This window comes from Petaurus breviceps, unplaced genomic scaffold (genome assembly GCF_028583685.1).
Source record: "Petaurus breviceps papuanus isolate PSGF00001 unplaced genomic scaffold, PetGlider_PUasm1.0 37, whole genome shotgun sequence".
Taxonomy (NCBI): domain Eukaryota; kingdom Metazoa; phylum Chordata; class Mammalia; order Diprotodontia; family Petauridae; genus Petaurus; species Petaurus breviceps.
The window spans coordinates 85,750,951-85,772,262 of NW_027186296.1; the positions used below are offsets into that span (position 1 = coordinate 85,750,951).

At 35.9% G+C, this 21,312-nt stretch overlaps 2 protein-coding genes across 5 annotated transcripts in view; one reads left to right on the forward strand and one right to left on the reverse strand.

Moving 5' to 3' along the window:
- The window catches only part of PDCD4 (programmed cell death 4), a 28,341-nt gene extending 22,111 nt beyond the window's left edge, over positions 1-6,230 (forward strand). For both annotated transcript variants that reach the window (XM_069098951.1, XM_069098952.1), the window contains 4 exons: positions 2,287-2,394; positions 2,634-2,744; positions 3,418-3,557; positions 5,541-6,230. In XM_069098951.1, the coding sequence (XP_068955052.1) occupies positions 2,287-2,394; positions 2,634-2,744; positions 3,418-3,557; positions 5,541-5,601 (420 nt within the window). In that variant the 3' untranslated portion in view covers positions 5,602-6,230. The remainder of the gene's footprint in view (positions 1-2,286; positions 2,395-2,633; positions 2,745-3,417; positions 3,558-5,540) is intronic.
- Positions 6,231-7,040: 810 nt separating this feature from the next.
- The window catches only part of BBIP1 (BBSome interacting protein 1), a 34,925-nt gene continuing 20,653 nt past the window's right edge, over positions 7,041-21,312 (reverse strand). For 2 of the 3 annotated variants that reach the window (XM_069098953.1, XM_069098955.1), the window contains 2 exons: positions 10,157-10,222; positions 7,041-7,925 (listed from right to left, as the gene is read on the reverse strand). In XM_069098953.1, coding sequence (XP_068955054.1) covers positions 7,759-7,925; positions 10,157-10,202 — 213 coding nt within the window. In that variant the 5' untranslated portion in view covers positions 10,203-10,222 and the 3' untranslated portion in view covers positions 7,041-7,758. Of the gene's footprint in view, positions 7,926-10,156; positions 10,223-10,968; positions 11,047-21,312 lie in introns of all 3 variants that reach the window. The other variant, XM_069098954.1, reaches the window with a different exon arrangement.

A 21,312-nucleotide genomic window follows, 5' to 3' on the forward strand; every position in this document is an offset into this window, starting at 1 on the left:
AACTACATAAAAGCTTTTTTTTTTGAGGAGGATAGGGTTATATTTATATATAATATATAATACACACATTAATATATACATATATAAATGTTTTATGTATATATCTTTTAGGTTTGTTTAAAGTGCTTCATATAATTGCTTTTGAGACTTAAAACAGATGTGTGAAGTAGGGAGGTCATAAAGGTATTAACAGCATCCATGCCCAATTTAAAAAATTCTTTTGATACCTTTTGTTTTATGTCAGTCATTTCTGCAATTATTTCTCCACTCTGTCCCTTCAGTTCTTGGGGAAGTAAGTCTTCCATTTTAACAAAGAAAAACTGTCTAACAGTAACTTGAATCTGATTGTGTATAGAGTTTGTAGTATTCTATTTTAGGCCTTGAAGGTGACATTCTACAAGATCCAGGAAAAGACTCAGGACTTGCCTCCTAAATTCTTAATTCTCTTTGCCATTTCTTTTCCTCTCACTTTTAAGCTAAAGTTTCAGTTTGATGAATTGTTAGTTGATGCCTGCTCATCAATTGAACAAGCATTTATTAAACACCTATTATGTGACTTGTAGATAGTCTCTTCCCTTAGGGAGCTTATTCTCTTTCATGTGCATATGTAAGTGTAGACAAGGTAATTTTTTAGGGGGAGGGGATACTAGCAGCTGTGGGTTGAGTGGGTGAGGAAGAGCTTCATGTAGAAGGTGAATCTTGAGCTTAAATGAAACAAGGGGCTTTATTTAAGAGGTGGAGGTGAGGTGAGAGAATTTATTCTAGGGATAGGAGTCATCTTTTGCAAAACTATGCAAACAGGAAATGTTATGTGAAGAATAGCCATTTTGAATGCATTATAAAATACTGGAAAGGGAGTAATGTATAACAGTGTTGGAAAGGTAGTTTAGGACCAGGTTTGCAAAGTCTTTAAAAGTCAAAGTTTATATTTTATACTAAAGATGATAGGGAGTCATTGTCTTTCTCCTGCTCCCTTCCCCCCATCCCCATTGTTTATTTATTTGGGTTAGGGGAGCGCCATGGTCAAACTTGTGATTTAGGAAAATCATTTTGGCAGCTCTTTGGAGGAGGGATTAGAACAGAGGGAGAATAGGCAGGAAGACCAGTTAAGAGGCTTTTTAATGGGCCAGGTGAAAGGAAATGAGGGATTGAACCAGGTAGGGGAGAGGAACCTGTAGCATGGAGGCCACATGTGGCCTTCTAGGTCCTTGGGTATGGCCTTTTGACTGAGTCCAAGTTTTACAGAACAAATCCTTTTATTAAGGGGATTTGTTCTGTGAAGTTTGAATTCAGTCAAACGGCTGCACTTGAGGACCTAGAGGGCCACATGTGGTCTCAAGGCTGCAGGTTCCCCACCCTTGAACTGGGGTGATGGCTGCATAAGCTTCTGAGAAGGGGACCAGATTGGAGAAAGATTGTGTAAGTAGGAACAAGGGGAGTTGACAATTGATTGGGGAGAATGAATTGAATATAGTATTGAGGTTGTAAACCTTGTTAACTGGATAGATGGTGGTGCTCTAAATAGGAATCTGGAAGTTCAGAACAGGGGTGGATTTTAGGAGAAAGATAACAAGTTCTGTTTTGGTTTGAGTTGCCTACAGTACATTCTGTTGAAAATGGCCAGTTGGCAGGTGGAGATATATTGGATCATCATTTAAATGAAAAAATGTTATGTGGAAATGTGACTTATTTGGTAATGCACAGTATAAATACTTCACTTTCTTCCTGACTATGAGTATACTGTAGTTAGTATTTGTTTTTAGTAGTGAAAGATTTCAATGCCAACTAAATTTTGTTAGACTCTAGCTAGCTTAATGCCCTCTAGTGGTGCTTCATATTTTTTTCTGAATACACATACATACTCAAAATCCCTACACATCATTCCCCTCCCTATAAAAGCAGACCATCAAAACAGCAATTATAACAAAAACTCAGTATTATTCAATGATAAGTAATATACAATAAAATGCTGTCTTGTAAAATATTTTAATTTATTAAATATCTATGACTTTTGAAAATCACCAAGTCACTGAGTAGGTAAGGTTATCTCCCATTTTCCACAGCTCACTTACTATTTTTAGATTTGGGAAGTTTTTTTTTTTATTAGAAAAATATTCTATTCAGATTTCAGCCATATAACAATGTTAACTGTTCTTACTTAATTTGGAGTGCCATAAAATAAGGAACTTAAGTCAGTGGGGAGGAATAAATATATTTCTTTAGGCAAAATGAATGTTTAGAAAAAGTCAGTATTTATAACTTACTGTTAATTTTAAAATCTAACAGATTGACATGCTGCTGAAAGAATACTTACTTTCTGGAGATATATCTGAAGCAGAACATTGCCTTAAAGAACTAGAAGTACCTCATTTTCACCATGAACTTGTCTATGAAGTAAGACTGACATGAGATTTCAAGTGTTAAGTTTTTTGAACAATGCTGACATTATTTTCCCTTTATTATTTTTTATCTTTCTAACAATAGTAATTAGAAAGAAGAGTTGTTTTCTAATTCTTTAGTACTGCAGACAACATATACTTCTCATGTAGATGATGGAAAAAAGATTTGCATGAGAAGCTCTTAAGATTTCTTTCCAATTCTTATTACTCATTAAACTTTGGCACTTATTTTAGGCAGTTGTGATGGTTCTGGAGTCAACTGGAGAAAGCACATTTAAAATGGTATTGGATTTATTAAAATCCCTTTGGAAATCTTCTACCATTACTGTGGACCAAATGAAGAGAGTAAGTATTCTGTTAACTTGAAAGATTTTCCTTACCAGTTTTAAGGGTTCTAGTGTTAGGTATGTTTATAGGGCTCTTTTGTCTTTATGGTTATAGGGATGTTGAATATGACTACTTATAGGATGATGAAGGCTCAGTTTGTCCTTTGTGTGACATTATTTGGATGTGTGACTGTGTGAACCTAAAATATTTTGTCCCTAAGATAAAGAAATGTGTTTTCTATAGACAGCCTTAAACATTTTATTATTATTATTAAAAATCCTTCTAGTTTTAAAGTATACTTTTCCTTTGTTTTATGTATTATTGAAATAATTTGACTAGTGGCTTAATTTGTCTTGCCTTCTATTTTATTATTCAGGTAGTAAAAATTTCAAGTCATGGAGAGCAATAAGGATGAATGGGAAGCATTGCTTACATAACATTATCCATTATTAATGAAGTGTCCATCTTCATTAAGACTTCTATCTGTTCTCAGTATACAAGTCTTATTTGAAAATGGCATGAATTTGATGAAGGTATTTCTAAAAAGAAATCTATTTTCTATATTCTCAAGGAACATATTATACCACTTTAAATCATGAGCATTTACCCTTAAATACCATTTGATGATATACTGGTTGATTGTAATGCCTAACATTTTTATAGATAGTGATTAAAATCATGTTTGTTTCAGGGTTATGAAAGAATTTATAGTGAAATTCCAGACATTAACCTGGATGTCCCACATTCATATTCTGTGCTTGAGAGATTTGTAGAAGAATGTTTTCAAGCTGGAATAATTTCCAAACCACTCAGAGATCTTTGTCCTTCAAGGTATTTTGAATTGCTTCTTTCCTTTATGTAACATGTAAGAATTAGCTGTGGGGCAGCTAGGTGGCGCAGTGAGTAAGAGTGCGGGCCCTGGAGTCAGGAGGACTTCAGTTTCGGCCTCAGACACTTAATCACACAAAAACAACTAGCCATGTAACCTTGGGCAAGTTAAGTTACTTAACCCCAATTGCTTCCAAAAAAGGCAAAAAAAAAGAATTAGCTGCAATATTTATCCTAAAAGGCTAAAGAAAGGGTATAATTAGTAAGACTGTAATACCATGCCAGCCCTTTAAGAGTACAACAGTATGCCCTCTGAAGTCATAGAAAAGTTGAGATTATCCTTTGTCTTAAGAAGAATTTTATTTTAATGCTATGGAAACCTGTGGAAGATTAAAAAAAAAATTATAACGGTTCACATCAGTCCAAGGTTTGGAGAATGGGGCTGATTTGGGCTTTATCCGTTCTAACAGGATGAGGACATGTTATGTTACTGTTTTTAAGCATAAATTTAATTTTAAGAATGAAGAATCTTCAGTGGCTTTAAAAAAATTCACATGTTGCTTAAAATGAGCAAATTTCTCCCTTGGGTTAAGATACTGTGTTACCTAATGACAGGAGACAGGGCATATTCATTGCCACAAATAAGTATTTGAAGTTAAGTATGGTTTGGACAGCTCAAATGAGAAGCAAAGTGTCTTTTAGGTTTATTCTACTATAAGATGTTGGCTTTCATCTATTAGATACCACCAGCCTTCTAGAAGGAGCATAGGTTTAGAGCAGCCTTTTATTTATTTTTATCTAAGTTCTTTTAAAGATCTGAACATTTTCTCAGATAAAAGAACACTTTTGACACTTAAATCCTGAAGAATACTAGAAATCTTTCTGCTGCTGGTGCAGACCACTTCTCCCTTAATAAATTTTGGAATGGGAAGACTAGTGATATAGGGATAAAGACAGATTGAAAGCCAATGGGTTGATTTTTACAGAGTCTAGTAAGACTTAAATTATGGCATCCTTTTAATATTGATTCTAAATGCTGGTTGATGTATGACATAACTTTTTCTTCACATTCATATTAATCAGGGATTGGAAAGCTCTGGAATTCTTGCCAAATATAGCTACATGTTCTATTGCTAGTAGGAGCCATTGGTACTACAAAAGTTAGTGAGTGTACACTCACTTTCCTTAGGCTTGTCTTTTGATAGCCCTTATTCACCTTTGCTTAGTGATCAGCAATCAGCATTCTCTATCCCTGGGGCATGTCAAATGAAAAGGAGTGACCTGACTCGGCCACACCCCTTTCAAAATATTAAAAAAAAATTTTTGAAGCTAAATCTGAGTATTTCTGTTGGCCTTTTCTGTTCCATTGGTAATTTCACAAAAGGCAAATTTTATCTGTACATACAGAACTTTGACTTTTTGGCTTCCCCACCCTGGTCTTCAGGGTTAACTAGATCCCAAAGCAAAAAGTGGTTTCTAATCCTTTATTGTTCTGGTCCCATTCCCTCCTGAATTGAGGTTACTTCCAGTTCATGATCTGTGGTGGTGTAGAAGAGAACTGTGGCTCAGATCATTTAGGAATTGGTGGGAAGCCCAAAGTATACAGTTGGATATGTACTGTGAGTGGAATTTTAGATAACCAGGACTGATTTTTTTCTAAAAATTTTCCATGTTTTTAATTGGCACATAAGGCTAGTTATCTCAGGCTGCAAATATTTAGTTCCATAAAAATGCTCATATAACCTTTCCATTTATACAATCTGAAAACAACAAAATTCAATTTTCAGTTTCAACTTAAATTAAAAAAAAGTAGAACAGAAAAAATTTTTAAAGGAGATTGCTAGAAAAATGAGTCCCTTTCACCCCTTATTAAAAAAATTGTAGTATATACCAAAAGATGGAGTTCTTTTGCTGTCTTAGGTATAAAGAAATAAAGATTGTAATCAAAATTCATATTTACTTTTGTGATTGTGTGTTTTCTTTCAGGGGCAGAAAGCGCTTTGTAAGTGAAGGAGATGGAGGTCGTCTTAAGCCAGAGAGCTACTGAATATAAGAACTCTTGCAGCCTTAGATGTTATAAAAATATATCTGAATTGTAAGAGTTGCTTAGCAGTTTTTTTTAAGCACTTGTTTTGGGTACAAGGCATTTCTGATATAATTTTATAAACTTACATTCAAGGTGGATTTTTTTTTAAAGAGTTTTTTTTTTTTGTGGGTATAAAAGTTGAGGGAACAGAACAATAGCCACTCTGAAGTGGTATATTCAAATAAGCTACCCTTTTGTAAGTGCCATGTTTATGACCTAATCATTCCAAGTTTTGCATTGATGTCTGACTGCCACTCCTTTCTTTCAAGGACAGTGTTTTTGTAGTAAAATCACTGGTTTATACAAAGCTTTATATAGGGGGTAAAGTTAAGCTACTGAAACCCCATGTTGGCTGCTGCTGTTGAAATACTGTGCTTTGGGAGAACAAAAGGTTATTTCTTTGTTTTAAAGAATTAAAAAAAAATGGGTTAGTCATAAGATTTATTCATCTTTCCAGGGAACATATTGATTGGTCTTAAAGACTAGACAGTTCAGTAAATGGTGGCTGGAACATCTATTTTTCTACAAAACTGGAAAAATGAACCAGGTTCTGGAAGAATGTATTACAAAATAAAATTTGTGAAGCAGTATTTTTGCGTCTTTATTAAGATAAATTTTATTTAGGGAATTCCCAATAAGTTATCATTTAAAAAAATTAAAGACTCATTTAATTCTCCATATTTAGTTTTTTATACTACTACATGAATTTCAAAGTCTCAATCAGCTTTTCAAAATTAATTTAGTAGTTATGAAATAAGCTTTTTTCTTGTGATTAATAAGTAAAATGTATGAATGGTTAGAAGCAAACCAAAAATATGTGCTAATAAATAATAACCTAATGATGTGCTAGTTCTTTTGGAGATAGGGAACAAATGTAGGAAACATTCTTTTAAAACTACATTGGAAACCCTTTATGACTTCAAAAGATTCTCCCTACCATTTTAAGTATTTGACCTAGAAGTAAATGAAGCATGTGCTTAGAAATTCGCATGAGATTTAACCCCCACTAAAATTCTTAAGTTGACAATTATTGGAATGTAGCATTAGCTTTCTTTCTGCCCACTGTGTAATCTCACTCTCAGTTCAATTATATATAGCAAAGCTTGAAGGCATATTTTAAATTATTCTATACCAAGTTGAAATAGACATTCAGAGCTCTTAATTTGTTCATAAAAATTACAAACCTTTCATTAGCTTAGAGCTGAAAAACAGTTTGTTCTTAGGCCTTTTATAGCTTATCTAAATTTTCTATTCACTTTTAAAAGCTAATGTGTAGTTAAACTAATGATTAAAAAGATCTTAGGATTCCCTAGTTCCCTTTCCTACTATTATTACTATTTTAGAACTGAAACCTGTAAAGGTGACTACCGAATGATATGTACTTAAAGAAACAGACAGCCTTTTATTGTTCAGGAATATTGCTACATTTATTTTGCTTCTGCTGGCCAAGAAAGATTGGCTGTAACTTCTGTTAAAAAACACTGTGTACAACGTAGGCGGTTTTTATCAACTGAAAGTAAAAAGCAGTCTACCATGAAATCTTGTTTCACAAATCTATTCAGATTCTCCCTCTGCTTGAGATTCCCAGGTGAATCCTTAGAGAGAAACTTAGCTTATTTTTGATGTGATTTTAATGCATTTTCAAATATATATATATGTGTGTGTTTATGTGTGTTTGTGTACATAATTATGTGTGTATATGTGTATATGCTTATGTAGTATCTTTATAATTCTGTTTAAGTATTTCTTTTCTCTCCCTAAGACTCTCCATTGAAAAACAAATATGCACACTCAAAACACTTAAAAAAATAAACTTCATTTTTAGTTGATATATAGCATGCAAAAGGTCAATGTGTAGAATTTTCATGAAGTTATTACACGATTTATGGGATGTTGAATATAAAAATAGGAATGCTGAACAACACCTAGACAAATAGCAATCTTTTGGTAGAACTTAGAATTCAATCACCAAACAAGGTACTAAAGATCTTATACTTATCCCCTTATTTTAAATGAATTTAAACTTTAATATAAATTACAGCTTTAGCAAACAAATGTGAACTATTTTGAAAAACTATCATAGCACGTAAAAGTAAAAAAAATTGATGAATAAATCATTCATTGGTTTGTTTGGTGCTGTTCCTTTTCTGCCATTTCCTGTTGGCGAATAGTTTCTTGTGCTGTTTGCTGCATTTTCTCTAATTTTTCAAGAGTCAGGGATTTCAGTGGCAGAAGTTTGGGTTTGCACAGCACCATGGTGGCCACATCTTCCACAGACAATTGTCCTGTTTAAAGAGAAATAAACATTAATGAATTATTGAGCAAAGCAGAATGTTTTAGGTTTGTACTTAAAACTGAGTATGGAAGTGAAGCTGCCCACAGCATTTTCACAATAACAAAGGTAGGATGAGGCCTAGGAATTCTCTATGGTCAAGCTAAATATTATAAATGGCTGCCAGTGGACTATGACGAGTGTTTTACATAAAGCCAGTGAAGCTTGGTTTGAGTTTTGCTGATACTTGTAGTGACAGCTGGGACCAGAGCAGCCAAGGAGAGATGAAAGCTCTTCCAGAAGAGAGTACTGCCAAACCATTTATCTGGGGGAGTCAAAAGTCCTTATTCTTTATTAATCTTTTTGACAAGTGAAAATCTAGGCATGTGAAGCAGTTTGCTAGAGTAGATAAAGTATTGGCTTAGAATTAGGATCTGGGCTTCTCTAACTTGTGACTTTTAACAAGTCATTTAGCTTTGTTCAGGCAGGTAAACTCCTTTAGACTTCCCCACCAAGTTAAATTAAGAGGCAATAGAGGGATTAGGATTTGCATACCTGGAGTGTTACCAAACACCTGAGGTCCTCCAAATTGCAAAATCAGTTTGGATCCTTGGCTTACGTTTAGTAAATCTAGATAGGGTCAGACAAACTTAAAAACACTGTGTTCCCTCTGAAGTATGAAATGGTTAAAAGCAGTGAGAAACAGTGTATAGTGAGCTATTCTCAGAACCAGTAAGAATTGGATTCAAGTCTTGCCCCTGACATACAGGTTGTCTGATCCTGGGCAAATCATTCAGTCTCAAGTTGGCAACTCATAAAGAGAGAAGTTGCAAAGAAGTTGCCAACTTGCACATGATAGGACTTTCTTCACCTGGGACCTCCCTAAGCAATGAATGAATAAAGTATTAAACTTACGTATGCGGGTAAGTGCTAGTGATACAAATAGAAAAGTAAGCCAGTTCTTGCTTTCAAGGAGAAACTTTCAATTGGGATTTCACATTCAATGAAGTTAGTCTTGTCTATCCCTATTTCTATTATTAAGCATATCCAAAGGAAGACTGAGGATAAAAAGGGGTGTCGAAAACCACCTCACCCCCAGTAACTAAGAGTAACTTCGAGTCTTAGAGAGGTGCCTGGAGCACTGAGAAGTTAAATGACTTTCCTAAGGTCACTTAAAATACATGTAAAAGTCAAGGCTTAAATGAACTAGGTTTTCCAGACTCCCAAAGACAGTTCTCACTCTGGTAAGGCACACTCTCTCATATAATTCTAAGACTGTTAACAAAAACATCCCTTCTCCCTTTAAAGGTTGCTTGACTTCTGGGTTAAAGGAATCAGGAGAGACTTGACTTTCACATGCAGCTATTTATAGAAGCCATTTATAGATCATAGAACTTGGATACACAGATATTTCATATTTCAAAAAAAATTTTTTTTTTTGGAGGGGGGAAAGGATGGCAATTGGGGTTAAATGACTTGCCCAAAGTCACACTGCTAGTAAGTGTTAAGTGTATGAGGCTGGATTTGAACTCCGGTCCTCCTGACTCCAGGGTCGGTGCTATATTCACTGTGCCACCTAGCCGCCCCCAATATTTTCAAAATGTTTAAGGAGAGATTTTAGGATCATAGGATTTAGAACAGAAGGGGTCCTGGAGAAGCAGACCAACTCACTAATTTTACAGAAGGAAACAGGCACAGATAAATAATGTTCAAGATTACACAAGGAACAATAAGCAAGGCTATTCAGCAAGGCAATATAATATAGCAAGGGGATTCAACTTCAAGTCATCTGACCCCAAATCAAGGGTTTAAAAAAAATAGATGCTATAACAAACATGCCTAAAGAGCATTAAAAAACCCAAACAAACCATGGTCACACATAGTTACACATAAAACTCTTGTAATATGAAATGTGGTTTTCATAAACATTTTGAATTAGAAGAAACAAGAGTATAACTTACGTATCTGAACTAAAGGTTACAATACCAATGCAGCAAGATTTCTGGCACATCTCCCTTGCATTGTGGCCCTTTTCTTAGGAAGCCCAGGTTTCCCATCCCCTCAAATTTGTTCAGTCAAAAAAAAAAAGTAAAACTTTTTGTGGTCGCAGTTGTGAGAAATAATCATAGGGACTGAAAACTAGAAGAATATCCTAATGTAGAATTCTTATTAAAAAATTCCTTGGCATATTACCTACCTGTAGGGACCAATAAGTGTTATTGGTAGGGGTAATTATGTAATTACCTTGTTTGGGAAGGACTTCCCGGAACATTGACTTCACCTCTGCCATATCAGAACTGCTGTATTTTCCTTTTGAAAAGAGTAAACATTTATTCATGTTATTTTCCTGGAACAAGTTCCCAAAACATATTTCTGTAATTGATTTTGCTCCATGAAGGATTGTTGGTGTAATTCAAGTCAAGAAGCAGAAGATGAAGAGTTTTCCTTGTTTACATACTTTCTCTAGAATCTTTTCACAGTGGGTTGAAGTGACTTATAAATGTCTTGTTCCTGGACCACTCACTTTGGCAACTTTTTCTACTATTTGAGAATCTCCCTACTTATTAATTAGCAACAATAATTTGCCATAAAATCACAGGTTAAGAGCTCAAAGGGCCCTGAGAGGTAATCAAGTCCAAACCCTAAAGCTGAAGCCTACCCAGTGGCAAAGTTCTACTAGAAGTTCCATATCCTGAAATCTTCCCAGTCCTTCTACAATTTGTTGTGTTAATGTAAAGATTCAATTAAAAATGAAAAGTGACCACAGGGCTTTGGCATCTCTCTGAGGGAAAGATGACTGGCAAATGATTACAAGATAGCATTTATGGAATCACCTTTATTTTCAAATTTAAGGTCTGGGGCTTAGTATCACTGAATTTCAGAAAATGGAGGACAAATAAATGCTGCAGTCCTATCTCAATCGCAGCATCTTCCCCATGGCTGGAGATGAAGTGGGTAAGTTAAGAGGGAGAGAGGCATGTAGGTGAAGGCAGAGAAATGTAATAACGACAAACTGCCTGATATTCTCACTTCTAGTGGCAAACAACTAGCCATACCTTAAAAATCATCTTCCTTTGTGACAAGGAAAAACATTTCATTTATAAAAAACTTCAATTGGCTATAAGGTCATAGTTCTGCAACAGGAAGAAAGGTAGAGTGATTAAAAGAAAATTTTGTGAAAATTTTCTCAGTTTTCATAAAGCATACAAAATAGGTATAAATATGGCAAAATTAAACCCTTTAAGATAATTAATTAATTTAATCAGACATCATTAAAAAAGGCATGTTAATTGAACCTGACAATACATATAATGATGAACATTCTGTGACGAGCATTCAAAAATCTATGTCATTATCTTAAGCATATGTATATATATATATATATATATATATATATATTGGAACACTTTGATCAGATGACAACTTACTACAATATATTACACAAAGGTGATCTTGGGCAAGGTTGACAGCACAAACTTCAATCTGAAGAAAGGTAATTTTTGGTATACAAAGGTCTCTCCAGAAAGCCCCACCCTTTTCTTGATGATTAATTATACTGATGCAATATTACTATTCAACTTTCACAACATGATCTCATTAAAGATGGGCCTGTGATTTTTGAAGTGGCTGAGATGGCTTGCTTTCTGCTAGAGCCTGCCTTCTCCACTCACAGCAAGTTAGTTATAATCAAATGAACCTGCTCCTAGGCCCTTTGATTTTCCTTCCTACTCATATCTCTTTTCTGCCAGGGCCATACACTTTCCCATTCCCACAACTAAACCATTTCTTCAGCACCTATTTTAGAAAGTGAGTCACAAACTGCTTGGTGTATAACATACCCACCCTCTGTTTATACCCCTTAGTTGTGGGTGCACCCCAAGACTCTGTCCTGTGCTTTCATATTCTCTATATTCTTACTTGGTGACCTCATCAGCTCCAATGAGGATTTAATTATCTCTATGAAAATGGCTCCCAAATTTATACATCTTAGAGGCACCTAGATGATACAGTGGATAGAGCAGCGGCCCTGGAATCAGGAAGACCTCAGTTTAAATTCAGCCTCAGACACTTACTAGTTTTGTGCCTTGGGCAAGTCACTTAACTTCTGTTCGCCTCAGTTTCCTCAACTGTAAAATGAGGATAATAATAGCATCTAGCTCCCAACGTTGTGAGTATCAAATGAGATAATATTTGTAAAGTATTTAACATAGTGCTCAGCACACTGCAGACACTACATAAATGCTAGCCATCGTCATCATCATTATTATTATAACTAGCCCTACTCTCTAGCATGAGCTTTGGTCATGCATTTCCATCTGCCTACTGGATATTTCAAATGGGATCTCCCCCTGGCATCTCTAATTAATGTGTTCAAAAGTGAACTATTTATCCACTCCTTTCCTATCCTAACAGCCCTATTTCTGTCAAGGTTAACACCATCCTTCCAATTATACAGGTTCTCAGGCTAGATATTTTATTAGACTCTTCACTGTCTCTTTTCCACAAATCCAATCAAATGTTAAATTCTGTCATTTCTACCTCCACATCTTTTTTTATCTGGCTCCTCGATGTGCACAGGGCCACAGTTCAGGCCCTCCTCACATCTAGCTTGGGCAACTGCAATAATGTTCTAATTGATCTCCCTGCCTGAGGCCTCTCCCCTCTCCAATCTCTTCTTTACAGAGCTGTCAAAGTCGTTTTTTTCTCAAGGTGCAAGTCTCATCATGTCACAACCCTACTTTAAAACTAATGGGTGACTGTTGCCTTTAGGACCAAATACAAATTTCCATTTTAGCTTTTAAAGCCCTTCACAACTTGGATTCAATCTACCTTTTCATCCTTATGTTATTTCTCTTATATTACAACCAAACTGTCCTTGCTATTCCTCACAAATATGACTTTTACTTTCCATCTTGTATCTTTGTAATGCCTTCCAAATATACAGTAACAGAAATGGCAAAGTCTTCATACTTTAAGTCCTACTTTCATGAACTGCTAATCATTTACATTATTTGCACAGTGCTACTAAAATGCTTGGAAATAATTGATTCTTTTACATAAAGCACACATTTTTCTGCTACCTACCTTGCCTGCTCTTTTCCTTCCATAGTGCCCAATATATTTTCCAAGTGATTAAATTTGTAATTTTACTCTATATCACTGTCCTTAGTATTAAAAGACCCTAATGATTATGGCATCCATGATATCCCATATATGAAAGAATGCTTGGAAAACACTAATGTAGGAATGACTATATGTCTTCTCATGACAGTTAAGACCAATAGGTGCATTCCTCTAAGAGGGTCACCCTGTTTATTCTACAGTTAATCTCTAATTCCTCAGTTTAGTTTTCTGATATTAAAATCTTTAGCATCCTTTTTGCATGTTTATAATTATTATATTAATTATAGTTTTTGAGTGATTAGTTACCTTTATTGTTTACTAGATTGTAACTTCTTAAAAGGAAAGATCATGCTTATCCATGTCCATGGATGACAAATTTAGAATTCACAAAGTTTGAAAGGAAGAATGATGTAATTAATGAAATCTAATTGAATGGAACATTTTTGCACGTAAGTTAAAAAGCAACTTACATGAAAAAAAGATAAGATTTTAGTGAATAGTGTCAGCAGTGAAACAGTAAAAAAAAAAAAAGCAAATGTTATTTGAATTAAAAGAGGCAAAGTATTCAGAATGAAGAAGATGATAGTTCTGCTCTTCTCTGTCCTAGTCAGACTATATAGGGTATATCTGACATACTATATTCAGTTCTGGATAATAGTTGAGAAAGTCATTGCCCAGACAGAGAGTATCTAGAAGAAGGTGACCAAAATGGTCAGGACACTGGAGACTAGGTCAAAAAAGGACTGGCTGAGGGAGCCAGGGATAATTTTCCTAGAGAAAGGATAACTTATATGCTAACTCTTTTCAAAGTATTTGAAGGATGCCATGAGGAAGAGACTACATTTGTTTTACTTGGTCCCAAGTGGGCAGAAACAGGAGTAATCACTGGAAGCTGCAGGAGAGACAGATCTGAACTTGATATTATGAAGAATTTCCTAATAATGTGGGGGTATTTATAAGTGGAATGGGCTGCTTTAGGAGGTAGTGAGTAAACTCTCCATCACTGGAGATTTTTAGGTGGAAGCTTGATGATGACTTTGTGGTTATGAGTAGAAGTGGCCTTTGGTTAGGTATGAGTTGGACTAGATCTCTTCCAACTCTGATACAGGACTTCTTTAACATGGCCAAATATAAGGCCATGTACCCTGTATGAAGTTATTCAGCCTATCTCCCATTTAGCTGCTTTTTTGCAAAGTCTGTTCCTTCTTTATGTTCAATAAGTAACAATCATACTGTATACTTTGCTATGATGTTTCTATCAATGAAAAAGACAGTCCTTGTTGCTGAGCAGTTTTATAAGTTAAAGGAGATAAAGCAGATAAACATAAAGGTTACCATTAAACATAATTCTCCCTTTTTGACTTCAGGGAAACAAGACCAAAAGCACTCTCTTGCTAGAAAGGAAAGAAATCCTTTCACCTTCCTTCTAGATTATCCAAGGTAATGAGCTTTTGTACACAGTTCCTGGGAAACTGCTCTATCAGCAAAGTGGCCACATTAGCTCTTCAGAAACTTAAGACGATTCAGTTCAATAAGCAAGCATGTATTAAGTTACTATAATGCTCAAGACACTGTTAAAGAATAGTTTAAGAGCAGTTTCTTACTGGATACACAGTTCTGCTTCCATAATTCTGTGCTTCTTGGCTATGGTTCTACACTAACTTCAAGATAATGGAGCTAATTCCATTAGTTTGGCTCCATGGCCCTGGAAACGTGCAGTGATCATGCACAAAGCCACTCAGCTCATGGGGTGATGCTATACGAGTGGGGTATTATTAATAAGGGAAGAATGACTTCTGAATGGCTATTTTGGTGGGATAGGTCAAATGTGTTATACACAAAAATGTGTTATAATTGCCTGGTGCCAAAGTGATACTTTTATAGACACTATGTAAGTAATGTACCCCCCCCAATTATTCATTTTTAAAAATTATATTTTTCAAAAAACAAACCTATCAAGAGTAGGATTCAGATAGTTACAGTAAAACAACTGTGTGGGATGTGAAGACCCTTACCAATAATTTGTGAAGACTCAGTGTTGTAGTAAAAGGAGGGAGATATTTATTATGCTTTCTTGAGAAAGGGTACCCCCAGAGCACCTAAGTGCTGACGGAGAGCAAGCTGCAGAAGCTCACAGAATTCTTTTATCATAATCCTAATCCCACTTCACCAGAATTATTACTAATGAGGCTCTAATTCTGTTAGATAATATACATAATACATGAGGTTCATTAAGCAAGTGCAATAATAACCCCAGAATACCGAACCCCCACTAGTCCAACCCAGATGTGTTCTTATCTGGGCCTGAGTGTCCCAAGGCCACTGTCTGCTTTTCTAATTGGTCAAATCCACCTGCTGCTGCCAGCTCCTTTTTATTCTACATTATTTCATTTTAGTATTATCTAGGAGTTCTTTGGGAACTTGGAACCCAACTTCCTCCCAAGGCTACTGTCTGGTACTTTTTATCAGCAGTTTTGTTTCAGCAATCCTTGCAGTTCTATAGCAACTTCACCCTTTGCTACCTCTCACACTAATATTCCTTTATACACAATGACCCCATATGTATGGGGAAATGATACTGAATTTAGTTACAAAGTATAAAGAAGAAATAAGAATTTAATAGGATGTTCAGAAACAGGGAAACTTCACTTCAGGTAATCTCTCACACAACCAAAAGCCAGAAGGAATATTTAAAAACAAATTAAGTAAACACTCCTTTATTCCTATACTTAGAGATCTGAGATTTCACTGGAATGGATAACTTTATCCATCACTGCAAATCACAATCTTTCTATACTTTATAGAATGCTTCAAGACTAACTGTGGCTCTAAAATTCATAACCTGATACTGGTGATAAAAGCCCTTTAGGCTGGTCCTCAGATGGGAGGCAACACAATCCATTGCTAGGCTCAACCTCAAAACTTTCTAATTTTGTAGAGTGGGTTCCCACTGGCAAAGCCTTCAAGAAACTAGAGTTACTTTTCTGTGTAGGACATTAGTGGGGGTTTAAATCTCATATGAATGAGAAGTATCAGCTTATTAATATATTGACCAGCTACTGAAGAGACAAGTGAAAGCTTTTAAATAAGTTTCTATAAAAGCAGCACTCGATAAAAAGTAAAACTCTGATCATTTCTAAGCCTGATGCTTTTTCAATATCTTACCAGCAGTACATTCCACACAGTATTTTTTAATACTGTTTTCTCTGTAAGGTCAGCCTTCAACAGGAACTAAAATTTCATAGTCTTTTGGTAAATACTTTTACAAAGTGAATATGTCTTTTGTTTCTTTAAGTCCATTTGTCTATTACAAAGAAGCATAGTGGGCAATAGGGAAGTAGCAGTGATGCTACATTAAGAGAAACAACTGGGGCAGCCAGGTGGCTCAGCAAGTAAGAGCACTGGCCTCAGTGTTGGGATGATCTGGGGATCAAATCTGGTCTCAGATACTCAGCACCACACCCAGAAATAACTGGCCGTGTAACCTTGAGCAAGTTACTTAACCCCGATTGCTTAAAAAAAAAAAAAAGAGAAACAACTACTGAGAAAAGAAGTACAACAGAGAAAGCATATTTTCTTTCACTAATTAAGGGGAGCAGGTGTGTGAATTTCTGGACCTCTTAAAAGCAGAAAATTCTAGATCTAGCAGGGACCTTAGAATTAAGAAATGTTTCTAGGCTAGAGATTTTCCAAATTTTTCTGATTGTACACTGAGTAAAAGTTTTGTTATTTTATTTCATCCTTTTACATTTGTTTTGTAAATGTTTTATAATATATATCACATGTTAATATAGTAGTACATACACTTTATAAATGTGCGTGAGTGCGTGCATGTGTGTGTGTGTGTGTGTATAACCTGGTAATATAGCTGATAAAGGAGTTAGTAGCAAAGGTAAGAAACGTGGCTCTGTCATCTTCTTGTTGTTTGTGCTTGGATTATTAACATTATAATCAATCCAAGATTTCTTTGAAGGAAACCTATAAAACCACAAATTTGTTTGGTGAGGGTTAATTTAGTTAAAACTAGATAAAATAATCCATTAATCCACCTGATAATGAACATGTAAACTGTACTATATCACAATATGCTGAATGTGAACAAATTAATGAGGGCACCACAGTAAACCTTCTGTTCTGTGGACTTCCCATTCTTTTCTCAGGATAGCTTGCATACCATATGTGGCATGTGACCATGTAATACACTGACCAAGTAAAGGTATCAGCATCAATCTGCCTACCAAATTTCTTAGAATTTCAATTTCTTAGAAATTTTTAGATATAGAAATGCTAATATCTTCTTTCTGTTCCCCAAATGGATAACTACATATATATTCTTTCTTTGGAGTTAACTCATCATTTTCTAGATGAAAAGGATCAGAAAGGGTAAATGATTTGGCCAAGGTTATATATATATAGTTGGTTTAGGGCAAAAGTGAGATTACTGTAGTGTTCTTTCCATATCTGTAAATATCATGAGTGCTTTGAGGGAAATGTCACTGAGATATGAGAAGGGATCACAAGGTTAAGTATAATGAAATACTCCCTTCTTGGCTACCACAACCACCCACCACATGCCATTTCTATAGCTCTTTTAAGATTTGCAAAGCACTTTATGTTTTCTCACTTTCAGCCCCATAACAACCTTGTGAGGTAGGTACTATACATATTATTAACCCCATTTTACAAATTTAAAGCTTGAGATTTTAAATGACTTGCTCATGGTCATGTAACTAGGGTCAGAAGTGGGATCAGAGTCTAGATCTGACTTCAAGTTGGGCATTCTACCCATACAATTTGCTTGGTTTTTGAAGTGAAGATCAGGTATCTTTTTGGCAAGAGAAGGGCTAATAAATGTTTCCTTAGCTATATGGTGCAAAGGGAAAAGCATCTACCACCTTTCCTTTTTACCCTTCAAGTCCTGATTGTGGTTAAAAATCACTTAGATCTTGGCTTCTTGCCTTGTAGCACTAGTAGAGGGTTTGTTGTAATTACCTTTAAGTGTATAGCTTCTCTACTCTTCTTCCTTAATTATACTATTTTATTGCACTACATTCTCTTTCCAAAATGTCTCTGAATTTATGGAAAATCTTTAAGTCACACTCCTTTTCCCCTTCCCCCACCATGGAAGTGTGTACATGTAAACAAATTCTAACAAGTCGGTTGGTCATAAGAAGTGACAAACTAAATAATCCTTGTTGTAGTATAGTAAATGGTAATGCTTAAATGCATATTTAGCATAGATCAAGTCACTTGAAATAACAAATAATATGTGTGGTTTTGGAACTTATTCCTTTGGTGATATGTCTGTCTAGAGATAGTTAACTTAGTGACAGGCCATGGTCCTGCTGACAAAGTCATAAGTTTGATTTTTTTCTTACCCAATTAGCATTCATTCCATTTCAGGAGTACATACTATATGCTTTATTCAGGCTACTTGTTTCACAGATGGGTGCTGCTACTTACCATGGAAATGGTGAGAAGGTGGATGGATAAGTACAAGTTCACCAACATAAAGTCATGGATTAAGAGTTAGAAAAGATCTTGGAGATCATCTAGCCCCTCAAAATGAGGTCCAGAGAAGTGATTTGTCCAGTGTCACACAAGAAGTATGTTGTAGAGCTGGGATTTGAACTCAGGTCTTCTGAATCAAAATCCAATGCTCTTTTGGGGAAAGACTCTCAAACAAACCAGAAAGGAGATAGAAAGGACTGATCATGTTGCTCCCCTACTCAAACTTCAGGGGCTGTCTAATGCCTCTAGGATCTAAAAGAAATTCTTCTTTGGCAGTTAAATTTCTTTAAAAACTGCTCCAACTTCCTTTTCTAGCCTTAGTATATTTTATTAATCTCTGTTCTCTTTCCTGAATTCTGTGCTCTAGCCAAAATGGTCTTGTTGTTGGTCCTCACAAATGCCTCTCCATCTTCTAACTCTGCAGAGGAACTGTTTCCCATGCCTGGAAGGCCCTTCTTCATCACTGCTCTCTCATAGAATCCCTTACTTCTACTTACTTACTACTGCAGGGGTGGGGAACCTGTAGCCTTGAGCCCACATATGGCTTTCTAGGTCTTTGGGTGTGGCCTTCTGACTGAGTCCAAGTTTTATAGAACAAATCCTTTTATTAAGGGCTGTACTTGAGGACCTAGAAGGCCACATATAGCCTCAAGGCTGCAAGTTCCCTACTCCCCTGGTTTAGGCACTGCTCCTGCTAGTGCCTTCTCATCCTAATTAACCTATATTTATTTTGTATTTCTTCTGTATAAACTTAGAGATGTACTAGATGTCTCCCCCAAAGAATGTAAGCTCCTTAAGAGCATTTTTGTCCTTGTAACCCCAATGTTAAGAGCTTAGTAAAGGCTTGCTGACTGAGGTCTAAAATGTCATTTTCATATGTATGAGATGGCATAATTATAATCACTGTTACAGTTCTATTCTAGAGCCATCAGAATTCATCTAATCTGATTTGTTTGCTCAGGTGTTTGAGTGATATGAGACTATCTTTCTGTTTCTTAGCTTTGTAACTGCTTCCTGAATGGGTTGTGATGGGAAGTTGTATGAATATGAGGGATGAACTGAGACAGGAGCTGGAGGCACAGAACTAGTTCTAGGGGGGAGGCAAGCTGCTTAACATGTAACATGCTGGAGAAAGGGGGTTAATTCGAGAGATTAATTTATTTTATTTTAATTTTTTGCATTTTGGAGAGGGCAGTTGGGGTTAAGTGACTTGCCCAAGGTCACACAGCTAGGTTTTTGTTTTTTTTTTTTTGGTGTGTGCTAAGCATCCGAGGCTGGATTTGAACTCAGGTCTTCCTGACTCTAGGGCCAATGCTCTATTCACGTAGCCACCTAACCTCCCAAGAAATTAATTTAAAAAAAAATCTATGCACAAATACTTAATGCCAAAGAAATCTATTCTTCATGGTATATAGATATTTATTTTTATGGTAAATCAAATTACAGGTATTATATGAAACTTAAAACCTCTAAGAGAATCATATTTGGGGCACAATCTTTGAACCTTGTCTATGGTACATAAATGTCTCGTTCTAGCTTTAGCAAGTATCTAGTTCTGCTATTAACCAGCTGTAAGACTTTAAAAATATATATTTTTCTTTCCTAGGCCTCAGGTTCCTAATTAATAAAATGACAGCTTTAAAACTGATGATTTAACTATGACAAGAGTGATTCTAAATGCTTATCAACATGATCTCCTGAAAGTTAGACAAATAACATGGCCAGTCTCCAGGTGAAAAAACAGCAGAAATAGAAAAGATTTGTGTCTTATGTAACTAATACTTCAGTCTTTAGGGGCCCTTACTCCTACAAAAGAAAGTTACATAGAATTTCTGGTTGTAAATCAAAGTTACAAAACAGCTTGCAAAAATAAGTAGTCTTCCATTTGGTTTTCCTTTTATGATCTCTCTGCTGGAAGTACGTAGGTAGTAAAATCAGCTGTCTTACTAATTTTGCTTAGTAAAATCACTCCTTGTCTAGGGAAAGCCACTATATATAAAACTCAAGACAGCACATATACTGAGATGCTTTTAAAAGTATCTATTAAATGTCTACTAGAGGAGAATGGCTAAGATGGTGGAGTAGGAGGATGCAGTATAGCCTAGCTTTCCCCACAGCTACTCCAACAAAGATCTAAGAATGCCGAAGTAGTGAGGATGCACAGTGGTTAAAGGTGGTGGTGGTGGTGAGTTTGAAATCCAAGAAGAAAATACATTGAGTCATTTTTCCAGCCTAATGAACAGGAATTAAGAGCCAGCAAGCAGCTGTGTTTTTCTAACCCCAAAGCTGGTTTGCACATACAGGGAGGACGTAGGCAGGAACCCAAATGAGGTATGACTTACAAACATATTCCAGAGCAAAAGTGGATATGGATCCAGCAAATACTCATCATAACAATGCAGGAAGTAAGAACAGGAGCTAGCTGGCAACTTTGTAGCTTTAGAGTTGAGTAGTGGACCTAGTGTTGACTTAGAAGCACTGGGTAAGAAGGCTGATCAACAGTTGTGTTTCAGGAAAAGGAAGAGTGGTCCATGCAGGGGATAACAGCTCACATCTGGCCTGAGGCTATGTGCTGAGAAAGGAGCAGGAAGAGACAAGGGGATAGCAGCTGGATGACACCAATCTATCTGAGTCAGGTAATGCATTCAGATCCCAGACTAGTCTGAGCCCTGCAGTTTAGTGACCAAAGTATGGAGCTCAGACCAAGAGGAAGCCTGTAGTTCTGTTGCTCTGAATCAGTAGTCTTCCACCAAGGACTTCCACTT